At 53.4% G+C, this 15,464-nt stretch overlaps 6 protein-coding genes across 6 annotated transcripts; 2 read left to right on the top strand and 4 right to left on the bottom strand.

The window, feature by feature from the left end:
• Positions 1-679: 679 nt before the first annotated feature.
• Positions 680-1,142, bottom strand: AB675_893 (uncharacterized protein; the record flags this gene model as incomplete). Its single annotated transcript, XM_018149430.1, has 2 exons — positions 680-796; positions 837-1,142. 2 exons carry the CDS (start codon positions 1,140-1,142, stop codon positions 680-682), a joined length of 423 nt encoding a protein of 140 aa, XP_018005658.1.
• An 889-nt stretch (positions 1,143-2,031) lies between these two features.
• AB675_894 (uncharacterized protein) lies at positions 2,032-2,748 on the top strand (the record flags this gene model as incomplete). Its single annotated transcript, XM_018149441.1, has 1 exon — positions 2,032-2,748. The coding sequence occupies one exon, from the start codon at positions 2,032-2,034 to the stop codon at positions 2,746-2,748; it is 717 nt and encodes a 238-aa protein (XP_018005757.1).
• An 88-nt stretch (positions 2,749-2,836) lies between these two features.
• AB675_895 (uncharacterized protein) lies at positions 2,837-3,580 on the bottom strand (the record flags this gene model as incomplete). Its single annotated transcript, XM_018149452.1, has 1 exon — positions 2,837-3,580. One exon carries the CDS (start codon positions 3,578-3,580, stop codon positions 2,837-2,839), a length of 744 nt encoding a protein of 247 aa, XP_018005475.1.
• A 998-nt stretch (positions 3,581-4,578) lies between these two features.
• On the top strand, positions 4,579-5,508 carry AB675_896 (uncharacterized protein; the record flags this gene model as incomplete). Its single annotated transcript, XM_018149463.1, has 1 exon — positions 4,579-5,508. One exon carries the CDS (start codon positions 4,579-4,581, stop codon positions 5,506-5,508), a length of 930 nt encoding a protein of 309 aa, XP_018006044.1.
• Positions 5,509-7,351: 1,843 nt separating this feature from the next.
• Positions 7,352-8,116, bottom strand: AB675_897 (uncharacterized protein; the record flags this gene model as incomplete). The annotated part of the gene is made up of 1 exon (XM_018149474.1): positions 7,352-8,116. The coding sequence occupies one exon, from the start codon at positions 8,114-8,116 to the stop codon at positions 7,352-7,354; it is 765 nt and encodes a 254-aa protein (XP_018006018.1).
• Positions 8,117-8,591: 475 nt separating this feature from the next.
• Positions 8,592-14,451, bottom strand: AB675_898 (uncharacterized protein; the record flags this gene model as incomplete). The annotated part of the gene is made up of 4 exons (XM_018149485.1): positions 8,592-9,044; positions 10,009-12,004; positions 12,049-14,286; positions 14,336-14,451. 4 exons carry the CDS (start codon positions 14,449-14,451, stop codon positions 8,592-8,594), a joined length of 4,803 nt encoding a protein of 1,600 aa, XP_018005488.1.
• Positions 14,452-15,464: the final 1,013 nt, after the last annotated feature.

Genomic DNA, 15,464 nt, shown 5'->3' on the forward strand with positions numbered 1-15,464 from the left:
ATGACGCGGTGTTGAAAAAGTGGAGCCTCTACTTAGTCGCCTTGGCGCGGTGATGGTGACCTCTCCTCTCGACAGCAAGTTACTTATAGCTCCTGTCCAGACATGGGCGTCTTGTTGCCTTGTAAAAGGAGCAATCTCGGCATCTATGCTTACCTCGGAATTCCTGTCGGACCCACTGATCGCGTTGACGCAAGCGGGCATCATGGACAGTACACAATGCTCTTGACGCGATCGCGTTCCGAATGTCTCTTCTGCGCCTGCCCTCGAGCCTCGACTGCCCATCTGCCATTCGCAAAATCCAAACAGTCAGTGGCAACTTCGCAGGCCAGCTAACCAAGGGGCGACATAGAGGTTCTCATATGGACCAGAGAGCTTGATGTATCTTACACGAAGCTCGGATCAGGATTAGGTAAGTACCTTGATTTTCTAGCATTTGATATGGATTGTATCGCGTTTTCTGCGGTTTGTACATGCGATCTGGACCCTTCGCGACACTATGGACTCCAGCCCATAGCTTCGGCTCTCCTGCCCGCCCATCTGGCTTCCTTAGCACGGCTCCACCTAGCCAGTGTTCGAGCAGAGTCACCACAGCTCAATACCAACATCCCGACTCTGTCGTGTTGCTGAGTGAACTTGAAGCAGCTGGACCCGGAGGTCGCGAGGTTGACGGAAAGAGGGCCTAGTAAGCAAAACCTTGCTTAGCGGGCTCTGCTTTGGCTTCAGCAGAACGATAGGCAAAGCCTTGCTTGGCGGGCGCTGCCTCTGCTTCAGCTTCGGCAGAGCGGTACGCGAAACCCTGCTTGGCGGGTTCAGCTTCGGCGGAGCGGTATGCGAACCTTGCTTGGCAGGCTCTGCTTCGGCCTCTGCTTCGGCGGAGCGGTACGCGAAGCCTGCTTGGCGGGTTCGGCTTCAGCCTCAGCGGAGCGGTAGGCAAAGCCTTGTTTGGCGGGCTCTGCTTCGGGCTCAGCAGCGCGGTACGCGAAACCCTGCTTCGCCGGCTCTGCTTCGGCTTCGGCGGAACGGTATGCGAAGCCTTGCTTGGCTCGCCGGATGAGATCGGTGGGAATGGGCTCGATTATTGGTAAGGCGGTTGCGGACCAGATCGATGCTGCCGCCAGCAGGAGACCGACGTTGACCTTCATGACGGATGGTGTATAAGGCCGTGAGTCGTGGGAGTGTCACTGAATATCGAGAGCCCTGCTGCAGACTTGATGGTTCGGACGACCACTTATGACATCCCATTCCCAGGTTCCTGGACCCCGTCGGACCCATTGCCGGCCGTTCAGTCCCATATCCGGCCCATGTCTGCGTCACATGGCAAACCCTGAACAGCTTCTTGCGAGCACCGCACGGAAGGTGTCATCGAAATGCCCACTACGCTTCACGCCAAGCCGACCTCGATCCTCGATGGCGCCACAGTCTCGGGCAAGGCGCTACTAGCGTTACGGGAGATCGACTTCCACTGATACAAGAATACCAGAAGCATTGATAAGACTTCTGCAGCCTGCATCACGCGAATGTCACATAGGGGCCATTTCTGGTGATAAGGCTCCTCGAAGCTGCCGATCGGAGGCTGGAAGCCTGTCGATAGCAAGACTTGGTGGCGAGGGGGACATCGGGATCGTTGGTCAGGCGACTTTCCGTTCTCACGTTCCTGTTAGTACGGTTACATTCGGGGATTGGGTTTGGTGTACATCTGCGAGATCGCCGGCGAAGGTTCTGTGATTGCTGTTTTGTGTTTCCGGTGATATCCTCAGCTCGGCTGGCCGAGCGATCTTTGATACAGTCTGGTGTGCTAGTCGGATCTGGCAGTGGTAGATCAAGCCGCTGCTTTAAGGCAAGGCAATCTACGTACGGTGGATAATTTTCCTTTCTTGACTCGGCGTCGACTCTTTATGGCGAAGCCACGACTCTGGTCTCGTCTCTGAGCTGGCTTGCCCACGACTTCTCGACCTCAGATTCGGTATCAAGTCAGAAACAGTCTTCAGTTACGTGTGACGCTGCAGACTGATCACGGTACTATCGAGCACAATGGCAATGGATGGCGAGCCAGAGTTCAGCCGGAAGAGCGAGCATGACAGCTTCTCAGCGTCTGATACTCTGCTTCCCACGAAGGCTAGCAGCGACGACATCTCATATCGGGATATTGGAACACACGGCTTCCGCCACGAACCACGCCAGCGCCTCATCACCATCCTGATCACAGTCATAATCACACTCGTCCTTACCACCCTCCTCCGACAAGTCTACCACATCACCACCTTCTCACCCTCCCGTATCGCCACCAACATTCACGCTGCCTTCTACAGTGACGCCGCCCGCCTCAACCCCAGATACCACTGCGGCAACTCCTCCACCGAAGCAATCTCCCTGGGCTGCATCTTCGACCTCTCTGTCGTCGGCTACATTCCCGCGCCCTGCTTCAATCCAGCCCTCAATCAACGCTTCCTCGATTTCGGCTGGAAGTTCTACGAGGACCAGAATGGGACGATCGAGGTCAGCGTCGAGCGCCTCGCTGCATCGGCCGGCACCCTCGAACCATTTTGGGCGCCGCACGGATACCATATTACGCACTGCGCGCTGGCTTGGGAGCGGATGCACTTGGCGATGAAGGAGGAGGGGACGGGTCCTTTGACGTCGCATTTGCTTGAGTTGGAGCACACGAAGCACTGTGGGATGATGATTGAGTTGAGGGATGATTTGTACTCGTTGAATTCGCAGATCACGCCGCTGTTGAATACCTGCTGAGTGTCGAACTTGGGCGGTAGTAGCACTCTGAGATGAAATGGGCGTGCCAACGAATGATCGCAGAATCTCGCTCATATGTCATTCGTGATCATTCCGCCGCTGCCCTAGCCCGAGTCCATGCCTTGAGTGCGTTGAAGTCACGACATGAGTGCTTTTGGGCGTAGTTTGGATTGATCCGACCACCCAGTTCGCTCCATTCGATCGGAATAGGCGTCATGTTGCCTTCGCACATGATAAGTTCCCGTAGACTTTCGATGCAATGGTCAACATGTATCCGAGCGTTCTCGGTGAGCATGTCAGGATACTGCTCCGAGTAGATCCGCATTCGAAGCATATTCAAACAGTGCAAGCTGTGGAAGACTTCCAGCTCGATTCTGTATTTGCCTGTCGTCGGATCCCGGTAGATGCTCGCACCATGCTTCAACAGGGGTGCGGCCTCTGCGTCAGAGATGTCTATATCGGCAGGCAGGATCAAATCATCCCAGTTGCTGTCAATTTCCTGCTTCGAGCTGTTGCCTATATATGCCGGGGTAGCACTGTCGGCGACTCGATAGATGTGCTCTGAGTCGCGAAACTCTAGCGACGAAGTGAATTGGGTTGTGAGATGTTTGATAGCACTTCGTGCGGAAGCGAAGTCGGATCCGCCTTCGACAGAGCTTCGAGCGATTGGCACTTGATAGAGATCCGTAGCCCACAGCTTTGTTACCATAATGTAGGCACAAAGCGCCGCAACAATGAGCCAGGCGGCTGCCTCGCGAGCTGGATGCCTGCCGCAGGATGAGCGTCTTGGACTGGCTGCCTTCCCTTCGAACGGCAGTCCACCGTCGTCCATACTGGATGGTACTCGTCTTTCTTGTTATCGCCGTTGAGGACACATGTCAATCACGTCCGGCAACATACAATATGTTCAAGAACCGCATGTCCGGCTGTCGTCCGCTCTTGCTCGTATGAGACGCCGCATTTTGCTCTACAGTGCAAGTGTGGTGCCTCTGGGGCGATCGCTGTGGTGCTAAAGCAGCGACAGTCCTAGCATCATACCTTCCTGTATACTGATTGATTGATCCATCAAACTCGACACGATGGACGGATAAATCACGCGAAGTAACGATGCTGGGGCGAAAGTGCGTCAGGGAGGTCCAATCGTCCAATCAGCTTCAGGCAATTATCCAGCTCGCAAGTCACGTCTTCAAAGGTACCTTAACCTTCTGCTTAGTCTGCATGAGCATCGTTGTCGCTGGTGACTGCCTGCCTACCTCAGTATCGCGCGTCGGTAGGGTTCGAGGATGGCGATCGCTCGACAGAGCCCTACAGCGCGTGATATCGCGTGTGTAAGCCCCACGTCATGTATCGCGCACTAACCCTAGATGCTGCGGAGGCATGTGCCAGCAAAGGCAATATCGATTGATTGCCTCCAGAGTGACTTGGTCTTGCCTCAGGAGGAAGGTGCGAAGGGATCATGCATCCGTAACGTTGCACAACGCGATCAACCGCAGCGATCCTTGCAGATAAGGTGTTGCCTGCATCCGAACGAGCCTCGCCAAGCTCTTCGTGCGTAGATTCACCGAAGTGATCAGCCCCGGTCCAGGCTTTGCGATACGGCCGCCATGATGCTAACTTCTAATAGACCTCACGTCATAGCCAGACCGAATAGCAGGTAAGGTAATGCCGTTGCAGTGCCCGCTACCCTAGTATTGAGGACGCCTTGCACAGGAGAGCTCTTTAGTGGTCCGACGGCTCGAAAGCAAAGTCGACTCCGGGAAAAGCAGTGGTTGACACCATAGTTGCCCTCGAGACACCGTGATGCACCTGTTGAAGCGGTGAATGAGCACGATGTCCAGCTCAACTGTTTCAAGAAACTCGCTGGAAGCAGATCAGCAATGGCTACTCCGGTCCTCATCACCAGAGAACGACCTGGACCGGGACGAACGACCAAGCAAACCAAGAAGGCATATTGTCGCAGTGCTCTGCTTGGTGCTAATGTTCACTGTGGCTGGGTACGTCACCTCTAGTGTCCTGCTCAACAACCGGCTCGAGCATCCTTTCCGCATACCGAAGCTTCCACATGAGGAGCCTTGCGACTTTGCTCCTTCGCGGCCATCGTGGAACAGTATGCCACGACATCGCCGCCATGCCTTCATTAGTGCAGTACAAAGATTGGCCAGCAAGCCGTCAAGACTCGGATTAAGCAACACCAGCATGTACGACGACTTCGTTTACGTCCATACCAAGGTCGTATGGCAGGTACACCATCACGCGATCTCGCTGCCTTTCCACCGGTACTTCGTCCATATCTTCGAGCAGGCTTTGCAGAATGACGGGGGCTACGATGGCCTGATGCCCTACTGGGACTGGACACAGGACTCTAGTGATCCGCTCGCATCAATCGTCTGGGACCCATGGGCTGGATTTGGGTCTGCAGGCAATGGCTGCATCAGCGACGGTGTCTTCGCTCGGGTGGGCAAGTTTGCTAATTACACCGAAAATGGCTATGAGCCGCACTGTGTTACCAGAAACTGTCTAGCGCACGCTGACGCGGTTGACGAGTCTGACGGCGTCATGCATAGCAAGCACTGGACACCCGCGATCGTAAAAGCGATCATCGACGACTCCACTACATACAGAGACTTCCGGCAAAGATTGGAAGAGGGACCGCACAAGCATTTGCATGCTTATGGGATAGGAGGTGATATGGCTAGCGCAAGCTCACCGAACGGTCAGTTCATACCACAGCCCAAGCATACACTAAGCCGTATACCTTGATGGTACTCAGAAGCGCCGTTCGGTCAATGCTAATTTCGTTGATGAGGAGATAGACCCCTTGTTCTTCGTTCATCACGCACAAATCGACCGCCTGTGGTGGCTCTGGCAGCATAAAGACATCGACTCGCGTATACAAGACTACACAGCTCAGTCGCCGAGCAGGAACTGCAAACCCGCGGTAACAACGATGAAGTCAATGCATCAGGATCGACCGCAAAAATGGGTGATATGATTGATCTGGGTGGGCTAGCTCCGCCTCTGTCCGTAAGTCAAATCATGTCCACGAAGACGGATGTGCTTTGTTATAAGTACAAAATTGAGGCGTGATATCTCGGACATCGACTCTTTTCAGCTTTCGGAACATTCCCACAGGTCGAAGTCCCACCAAAAGTACCGAGTCACGGCGGCTTAAGGTTCTCGAGCTGAGGGTGCCACCTGTCTTCCACACACAACAAATTAAACTACATGACTTACCGTCATTAGCACCTTCGACTCTGCCTCGGATTCAGAATCCATCGATCGAAGCGTCAAAGCGACCACGAACAGCGCACATCACCCGTCGCGGTGTCAAGCAGCACCAGGCGGAATTTCATGGCATACCAATCTTAAGCCAAACCCAGAAGGGACCCAGCCGATCGAAAGCCCTCTTCATATCAAGGCCTCTGGTTCAAATCTCTCTTCGAGTACGGATCTCAAGAGCATCATGGCCAAATTCTTCAGGAACTGCTTCAGGAAGTCATGCTCGATCATTTTCGAGGTTCTCTGTTTGGTCTTGGCTGCTATCGTCGTCAAGAGCAGCATGGCCAAATTGTTCAGTGACTGCTTCAGGAGGGTACGCTCGATTATTTTCGAAGTTTTCTGTGGGTTTCTGGCAGCTATCGTCGTCGCATCAATCATACCTGTATTCTTCTCGATTCTCTCCGCATTACTATTGCCAGGACTGCTAGCGGATCTCATCAACGTAGTCATCGAGCTGGTTCCAGTTGGAGAGCCTACATGCCACTCACTCTGCGGCTCCTTCAACATCAAGTCAATATCCGCCGACGGCGCGGAGACCACGTCAATGCAGCTCATACGGTCGAGGTCCACGCCAGACTCGCGCGTTCAGCAATCAAAAAAGCCCTTGCACTTTCGCATCCGCGACGATGATGATAGGCACTGTGTGCTTTGCTGGGTTGACTACGTCGTCGAAGACCAAATCGTTTCGTTACCTTGTCGGCATTTATACCACCACGACTGTCTACGTGCGTCTATACGGTATTCAAGGAGAAAGATTTGTCCCTACTGCAGGCAGGGATTTTGCTGGCTAGTAATGGGCAGCCTTGGAAGCAGGAATTCACCTCCACCGACAAGTCTCAATGACTGACAAGCTTTGTCGCAGAATTGACACGCGGAGTTGGAAATCCCCAGACGCGCGGCTCTGTCATCCGTTGCCTCGAGTTCCTAGGCGTACAATGGGCCTACAGTGAACGTCAGAGGCTTCTCGGAGACGACATACATGTTCTAAATACTAATACAACGACGGGTCTCCTTGTCAGCGAACCAGTATTGTGGGCAGGTGCAGGACACGCTGGGTACAAGAAGAGAGAATCGTGGGCTGCATAGAACAGCATCGCAGCATTGGCGATAGAATTTTCGTCCCTAGCTAATCTTCAGACCGAACATCTGATCAGTTTTCCGCCTTGAAAGGCACCGGCACGCTCGAAACTGATATGTATTCCCCCTAGTCATTTCCCTCTCCAGGTTTCCCGCCGGCACTCTGCCTTTCTTGTTCCCTCTCCCAGATGTCGAGCAGAAGGTCGTCCACAATAACCGATCCAGCTACGAAGCTGTCCATCCACGATTATTCCTCTTTCGCGTTGACAACCCACTGATATTGCTTCGTGCAGCGAACACAGCTCATGCTTTTCTTCTCTTCGGTCCACCACTTTTCGCCGCAGCTGTCGTGAGCAGTGTGACCACAGGCATTCAGCAGTATGATTTCCTCGTCGACGGCGTATTCGGAGCGACAGATAATGCATCTCTCGTCATCTTCATCTTGAATGGGAGTGTAACGGCGGTCGAGCAGTCGGGTTTTGTTGGGGTCACATCCATCGCATCGATGTGGGATGATGACGAGCTGTTTCGACTCTCCCTCTGCGGGTTCTTGGATGAGGATGATTCGATAGACTGGCAATCGGTGCGTGGCGTGCCACTCGTCCTTCGCGGCGTCGGCGTCGCGTTGAGCTGCGGTGAGGCGAGAGAGGAAGGCAATGACAACTTCGCGGTTGGCGTTTCTCACGTATGTGATGACCCAAAAACACTTCCAGCTGAAAGTGATGACTTGAGATATGGCGATGATAGCGGAAGTTGAGGCGTTGATGCCATATACTCCCAGCAGGTTGCGGAATCCCTCAAGGAAGGTGGCGCGTGTCTCTGGCATCACCTCTAGGAGGCCTCTGAGCACGGACAGCACGATAGATGGGTTGAGACAACCGATGTCACGAAGCTCATCAGCCGTCTCTCCGATGGTGATCATCCTCATCATCATGCGGCAGGAGGCATGATGGATCAGCCACACAAGCAGTAGCGCCCATTCGATCGCTCGCAGTACACCGGTTAGTGCCATATTCAGGCTCCTGAATCCGTAGCAAGTGGATGGGCGAGCACTGTTGTTGGTGGGTTGATCGTCCAGGAGCACTCCGTGGGTTGAGAATGCGAAGTCTGAGTTGCAGCTGTTGACAAGTTGAGAGCGGGCGATCTTCCAAGTCAGGCGTTACGAACTTCTTTGTCTCCAAAGCAAACACTGAACTGCCTGATACTTTCGTTTCATCTGATTATGCCCGTAACTCCGATACTGACTGCCGTCGGGGAAGTCAATGATTGTTCATCAACACTATGCCATCGTCACCTTGAGTAGATTGGCACGACTCGCCAGTGCATCTTCGGTAGCTGGTATGAATCTGTCAATGAGCATCTTAACCCCATTCAATGCATTCAAGGTACGAATTCGTAAGTTGAGCCGCCAAAGCCGCCATAGAACCACAAACTCTTCCTTCACGCGGTGCCTGCTACGTGAAGATCCTGAAGTCCCATCCTAGACTTCATACGGCATCACATCCTCCATCACCAATGCGGCCAGATTCCCCTTGCCGCAATCTCACCCACATGCCCATCCAGATCCTCAAAGTACACACTCCTTCCACCCCTCTCCCAATCCATCGTCGCCAAGACTTCACCTTCACGCGCTCGTCCTCGTCATCCCCGTGCTCTTCCATTCCCTCAGCATTGCTGGTGAACTCTCCCAAGCGGCTCTCCCAAGCACGTACTTGCTCCACAGTCTCGACCGCAAAGCAAAAGTGCTGCTTCAACAGTTCGGTTGGCTTTGCGTCTCCATTACTGCGCTGACGTAGTAGCTGCTGGAACCCGGCTGTGGGCCCGTGATGCGGGACAATGCCGCGCGCTTTGGGCTCGTCGATGTGAATATCATCACCTGTGCGGCCGAGGGTGAAGAGGAGGAGGGTGGTGTTGCCTATGGGGATGGACGCCATTCGTTCCTGTTGGGACGATGTCAGCTTCGGAAACCTGGAAGGCAGTGCTACGTCGGGCATGAAATCAGGCCGTGCGTTCTGGTCAAGCGATATTGCAAACAGGGACGTGGATAGGGAATCTCATGAGATCTCGAGATGGAGTTTAGCGAGGCTCACATTGACGAGATGCGGCTTGACGCCGAAGATTTTTTGGTAGAAGGCTGCGGACTTGGGCGCGGAGCGGACGTAGAGGCAAGTCTCGAGGACGTGTGAGAGCTTTGGCAGACTAGAAGCCGTGGCTGTATGCCTGGCCTGGGTGCTGTGCTGGACTTGGACGTTATTCCGATGGGACACTCCTGTCTTTGGTCAAGGGCGATAGCAGCGAAATGGTCATCATTTATGCTCAATCGCCATATCAGGACATGTCACGCGTCGTTCAAATCAGTCACGGGCAGACTTAGCTAAGCTGGAGCGTCGAGAACATCAACTTTAACGGGCTTACACAATTCGACAGCACTGTCAAGCGTTGAGGTTTCGTGCCGAGAAACGAATACGAGAAATCACGTCGGAAATAGCTTTCTGGGGTACAAGGGAGAGAGGGTGGGGGCTAGAATGGAAATGGTCTGGACTTTCTGCCTTTGTCAGCACTTTGATAGGACTACCTTCAGCTCTATCCGTAACGCTGAGAGCGGTAGCATGGTTTGCGAGAGCTTGCGGAATCCTTTGAAATTCTTTGCTCATCCTGACATCGTCCCTGTCAGCACTGAGATGTCACTTCACGTGTGTAGCTCCGGTCCACACTCGTTATCCAAATGGAGCTCAGACCCTTCTCGCCTCCTTGAAGTCGCTACCCAAGTTGCCGTAACGTCTGCGACTATCCTACCCAGTGATAAGCGTTGCCCGTCGTGGTGCCTCGAGGTTAATCTGGCGCGTGATATTCCGTTGCGGAACAAGCGTGAGCCAATCTCGGCATTCACGATCTGAATCTGACCAGCCAACCCTCCGGAGTACGAATATCGACCTGGTCATTGACGAATTGCTTCCATGGATCAGCCATGACGTTGAGCTTCGCCTTCTCGCCGTTCGCCGAAGCCCGCATTCTGGAAACATGAAATATCAAGTATGCCTCTTGACCTGCAGTCTTGTTGGAAATATCTCGCGCCAGTTCGACCTGGAGGCCACTCAGGTGGAATTCATTGGTCGCAGCTCCTCCAGTAGCCTTGACCTCGATGTGAAATGTCGTGGTGTCTGTCCACTCGTTGTGGTTGCCAGGGACCTTATCATTGAGGAATCGACGCAAGTTACTGTTGTTGCCTTTGAGTGTGAAGTCGGCATGGACCTTCTTGCCTTGAGGCGTCCATTCCGTCAGAAGGGGACTAACGAGATGTCGCAGCTCACTGGTCCACACGCGCTGAAGAAACTCAACTCCGGCATCGCTGAGGGCGAAGTTCTCCATCGAAATATCTGGACAGATCTTGTACATGCGCAGAAGCCGAACAGCGATCAGCTTCTCGCCGTCAATGCCGGTCTGAATCTCGATGTCTCGCGTCACTCCATTCATGGTTGTTGTTGCGGTTTCGCTGGCATAAGTACCGCCCATCGAGCCACTCTGGATTCGAACAGCACCGGCCTCGAGATCGCTGGCACTCAAACCGAGCTGATGCTGGCTACTGCCGTTCACGATGACAGCACTGCGAACAGGCAGAGCAGTCGTTCCGTTCGTTGAAATGACCGATGAGGTTTCCGCAGCTTCAAGCGTGCACGGATCGGGGTTCTTCGCCACGATGAGATCCTGAACTTGAAAACCAGCTAGAGTCAAGTCTTCAACAATTTGACCGTAACCGTCGGAGGCAAGTATGTCTCGAATCTGATCAACAGTCTGGTCGTGCGTGATCGACAGCCATTGAATGAGATCTTTGTGCAACTGGTTGGTGAAAGGAGCGCCTCTGGAGAGGCGGGACTGGTCAGCGTAGATTTCCATGCGACCCTTCTTATGAATGCCCGGAGGCAGGAACTGACCTCCATGGCGAGGAGTCCCGTTGCGGCGTTTTCCTGAAGCTGTATCGGTGAGATATGGCGTGACTGTCATGTTTGGTGCGCAGAACACTTGAATCATCTCGATCACAGCTAGCTTCGCCTTCTGCTCTGTTGTCAGGCCGGCGATGTTGGACTCAATCACGCGCTTGACGAAGACCATCTTTTGTCGGAGATCGCTGGTCATGGCGTCGTCGGCAGAAGCGCCATGGCCGACGTTGAACTCTTCCAGCACTCGATTAGACATCATGTGGTCGGATATCCCAAAAGCTTCCGACACCTTTTCGAACAGCGGCGCAATTGGCAAGCTCTGCAAAGCACTGCACGCCACGACATCCAAATCTGGAAACGCACCTTCCCAGGCTTTGCGATCGCAGACCAGGAGACTTGCTGTATGGCCGAGGCCTATGAATCGTGTTGGGTCGTTGCCTAGCTTGACAGGTACCAATGGCACCTTCAGGTCCGGTGACTTGCTTTTTGCCAATGCACGAAGTTTCGCCAACGTTGACTCCCGGCCCTGCGTGCCGACCCATTCCGACATCTTCGTGAGAAGCTGAATCATTCTCAGCGCATCTGATTCATCCTTTGGGACTGGACGAGCGGCAATGTCAGTCAATACTGTGCCAAGGTCGGCGTCGCCTGTTTGTAGCATCTGCACAAACAAGGTATGGCAGCTCGGGTATAACTTGGCCAGGCTGATCTTGAAATCGAGCTTGAAGTCCGTCGACCATACGAAATCTGCACCGCCTTTCCAAGAACCACTCGCAGGCTCCCAGATATGAGCCTCGTTCTTGAACACAGAGTGAGCTTCGGTGACATCTTGCTTAGAGACCTGAGGGTCCTTCATGTGGCCCTGAATGTCCTCGTACAGAGTTCTCAGAGCACCTAGGTCAGGCTTTCCTCTGCGTTTCATGCCACGCAACACCTTTAGGGCAACGTCGAGACGCTGTGCACTGCAAACGACCCCAAGCTGTGCGAGTGCTTCCACGTGTGCCACTGTTGCTTTGCAATATCCTTGACTTCCAAGTATTTGATCTTAGCATCGTCGATCTTGACAAGCTCGGGTGTTGGTAGGTATGTCTCGCACAGTCGGGCTGTTGCGCCAGACCGAGTCTGAACTTGGATGTCTCTGATGTTGTAGTCGTCCGCAGTGCTGCGCAAGACATTGGCAGCAGGCTTTCGGTATCTTCGACCACGCGAGACATACTCTCGACCGTTCTCGACCTGGTCCCAGCTGTCAAGCAAGATTGGTAGCCATTCAGTTGAGGTCAAATGTTTCGAAACTTCTTGGAAATCTTTTGAGATCATACCGTCGACGACAACTTGAAGAACATTCGACAATCCAGCAGTGACATTCAGCCATGTAAGCCAGCTTTCAGGATCCTGCTGCGGCCCCAACTTGCGATAGTTTGGATGCAGAATCCTATCCTCTGCAATACCCAGGCAGCGGAAGGTCTGCTTCTCGTCGTCGATGTAGATACTTGACGATCGGACAACTTGTAGACCTGAGGTGACCACCCAGAGAGACAGTTCTCCAAACGAGTGCTTGAGGTAACGATGCTTCCAGAGATATATTGCATGCTCTAGCAGTATTCCTCCATCTGTTGTCGGAGGCTGATCACTCTTATGAAGACGTTCGATTTCAGCATAGATTGTTGCGTCGCTGACGATTTCAATATCTAGATTACTGATGAGGCCCCCCCGATTGCCATGTTGTGCCACTTGAGACACGAATACGATGTTTCCGAATGATTTGAGCAACATTTCCGAAGCGGCGTCGAGTTTCCCCGTGGGAGGAAAGAATATATGCGGTGCTGCACAAGCCCAGTTTCCGTCTGCAAGCGGAATCAATGTCAGACTCTTGAGCAGGGTCTTGGTTGCGTTGTTGCGCATATAGCTCAGCAGTATGCCTGCGAGGGACTCGTGCCATTCCATGCTCTTGTTCCGAAACCAAGCGCCGTTCTCTCGCGTGACGGCGTGCTGCAACCGATCCAGGAAGGTCTTCTCACTGACGACATTGATGACCAGCCAATGACGAAGCTCGTGGGTCATGTCATAGCTGAGACTCAAGTCGTGATGTTCGTGAACAATGTTGGGCAGGATGGGCGCCCCCTCGAACCGCATGTTGTTCGGCACAAAGACGACCTTATTGGAGGGCAGCTTCTGGTGCTCATTTTGTCCAAAGAAGATCAGTCGCTGTGGTAGGCTAGATTTGATGGCGCCAGCGATCTGAGAGAAGCTCTTACCCACGTTCGCTAGAGGTAGTAGATTCAACCAGGTATACCTCAGGCTGGGAACATCCACAATCTGTGTGATGGCATCCAGAAAGAGATCAGCCACACCTGCTCGCAACTCTTTGTTGCGCTTGCCCATAACTCCATCCGTCTCCAAGTCTTCCCTGCTGGCGACGAGCCGAAAGTCAGCCTGACAAGGAAAAGGCAGACCTGATTCCCGGATTGGAAGACGAGAATACGCATGATACCGCTTCGATTGTGGTCTCGATTTGAAGGCCGACTGTGGTAGAGCGAGACAGACTTCTGCGGTAGATTTGGCGAGCTTGGAAAGGCGTATATCCTTGATTGGGCTCACGTCGACCTTTTTCGAGAAGTAGAAGTAGTCGCTAGACGTCGTCTTTCCGGTAGTCTGTGAGTGAATGGAAAGCCGTCGGAGTTTGCCAGCATCAGTCAGTGTGCGACTCATGCTACGCTTCGTGCCATCAATATCGACAGTGATGATCTGGAGTTGTCGCAGAAAGAGGAGAATGTCCGGGTTCAGAACAGCCTGCAGATCGTGTCTCATTTTCTGGACAACGGCGTCGTTCTCGAGCTCGACTAGGAACTGAGTGGCTCTCTTGTTGCGTAGGTGGTCCAGATTATGTGGCCAGCCACCATGCTCAGGTATCAGTATACCCAGCTCTCGGCGCTTGTCGAAGCTGAAGTAATAACCGTTCGAGTCGATGACGACTTTCGTCGCAGCTTTGAAGACAGACTTGAAACCGATGCCTTTCTCGCCAGTGGCATTCTCGTTATCAGTCTTGTCGCTCTTGCCAGCCGAGCAGATTCTGTCAACATTCGTCTTGGTGAAGCCTGTTTCGTTTTTCGTGACCAGTAGATGTTGACCAATGAGTTGGAATTCAATGCTAGGGCTGAGACCTGGGCTGTAAAGACTGTCGTCTGCATTCTGGATGAACTCGTGAAGGAAGTGCGCGAGGCCTGAATTGATTTGGAACGCAACTCTGGAGCTTGTCAGCGATGGAGACAATGGACAGGAAGTGCGAGTCTCACATGTCCAGTGTGTTACTCAACATTTCTCCAGCTCGGCTGAGGACCAATTGGCCATCCTTTTCGGTGCCATACTCCCGGCGGATGCCATCAATGACTTGACGCTCGTGCGCGCCCATGGCGGCGACGCGAGACGCACTAGCTTCGCTCACTTGGAATCACGCTCCGAAGCCGACAGACGCTGGTGCTTTGGAGACTTGCAGATGCAAAATCAGGATAGAGGAAGAACCTGGCGACAGCGAGGATAGAGCTAGGTCAGTGACATGATGAAGCTGCTCAGAAACTTGCGAACGCTAGTAGTCACTTTGGCTTGGGGTCCCACTTTTCTGTTTGCATGCCTCTTCAGATCTCAATGTCACTTGATTGACTGGAATCTTTGTGCTCGGAAATGCTACGGGCTGAATCCTTGGCAGGCAGCGGGTCAGACTCCCTTGAGGTAGAGCTAGGGAAAGGCTTCTCAGGTCATGCACTTACCGTGTCATACATCTTTCCTTTTCGGTCGAAAACCTGAGCGGCGTCCCTGTTCATTCAAACGGCGAGAGCAACAACCTGCTGTTGAGGGAACGCCTGTGGAAGTTGTGGTTCCTGTCGGGTTTGAATGCCATTCTCTTTAATCGAGCTGCTTGCTGAGCGTGGATTTGGACGCATGTCCACATATAGCAGACTCTGCTTCCACGGTCTATGCACCAGGAGGCACACGAGCAACATTTCGTACCGTGGAGCAGGCGTCAGCGGAAGTAAACGGCGCTTCGGGCACATTAGCAGATGTTCGGCTCCTTATCAACAACCTTGGAAGCGTTTCGGAGGCAGTGGCGGCATTGTCCTTAGCGCGGAGAGTTGGCAGGTTCCGCATTACCTGTGCCCATTCTCCGCAGTGGTAGAGCAATTCTCATGGCATCGTGAAGCGATTGCACTGCAGATCCGACACGGGTCCAGAATAATCGGCAGGGTCTCACGCATGTTGAATCATGGGAGTCTTCGCGCAGGCACATTTCGTTCTCTGGTGTACTGCCGCGGCCGGTTATGACACGAGCTGACGAGAATGACGAGCATGGTTACAATGCCCGCGCACAAGCTTAGGCGGTGTCGCTCGGGAGCGTAGCTCGTTGCAGACAGTTGATGACACGAAGCA

Source organism: Cyphellophora attinorum, assembly GCF_001299255.1.
Source record: "Cyphellophora attinorum strain CBS 131958 chromosome Unknown Contig1, whole genome shotgun sequence".
Classification (NCBI taxonomy): domain Eukaryota; kingdom Fungi; phylum Ascomycota; class Eurotiomycetes; order Chaetothyriales; family Cyphellophoraceae; genus Cyphellophora; species Cyphellophora attinorum.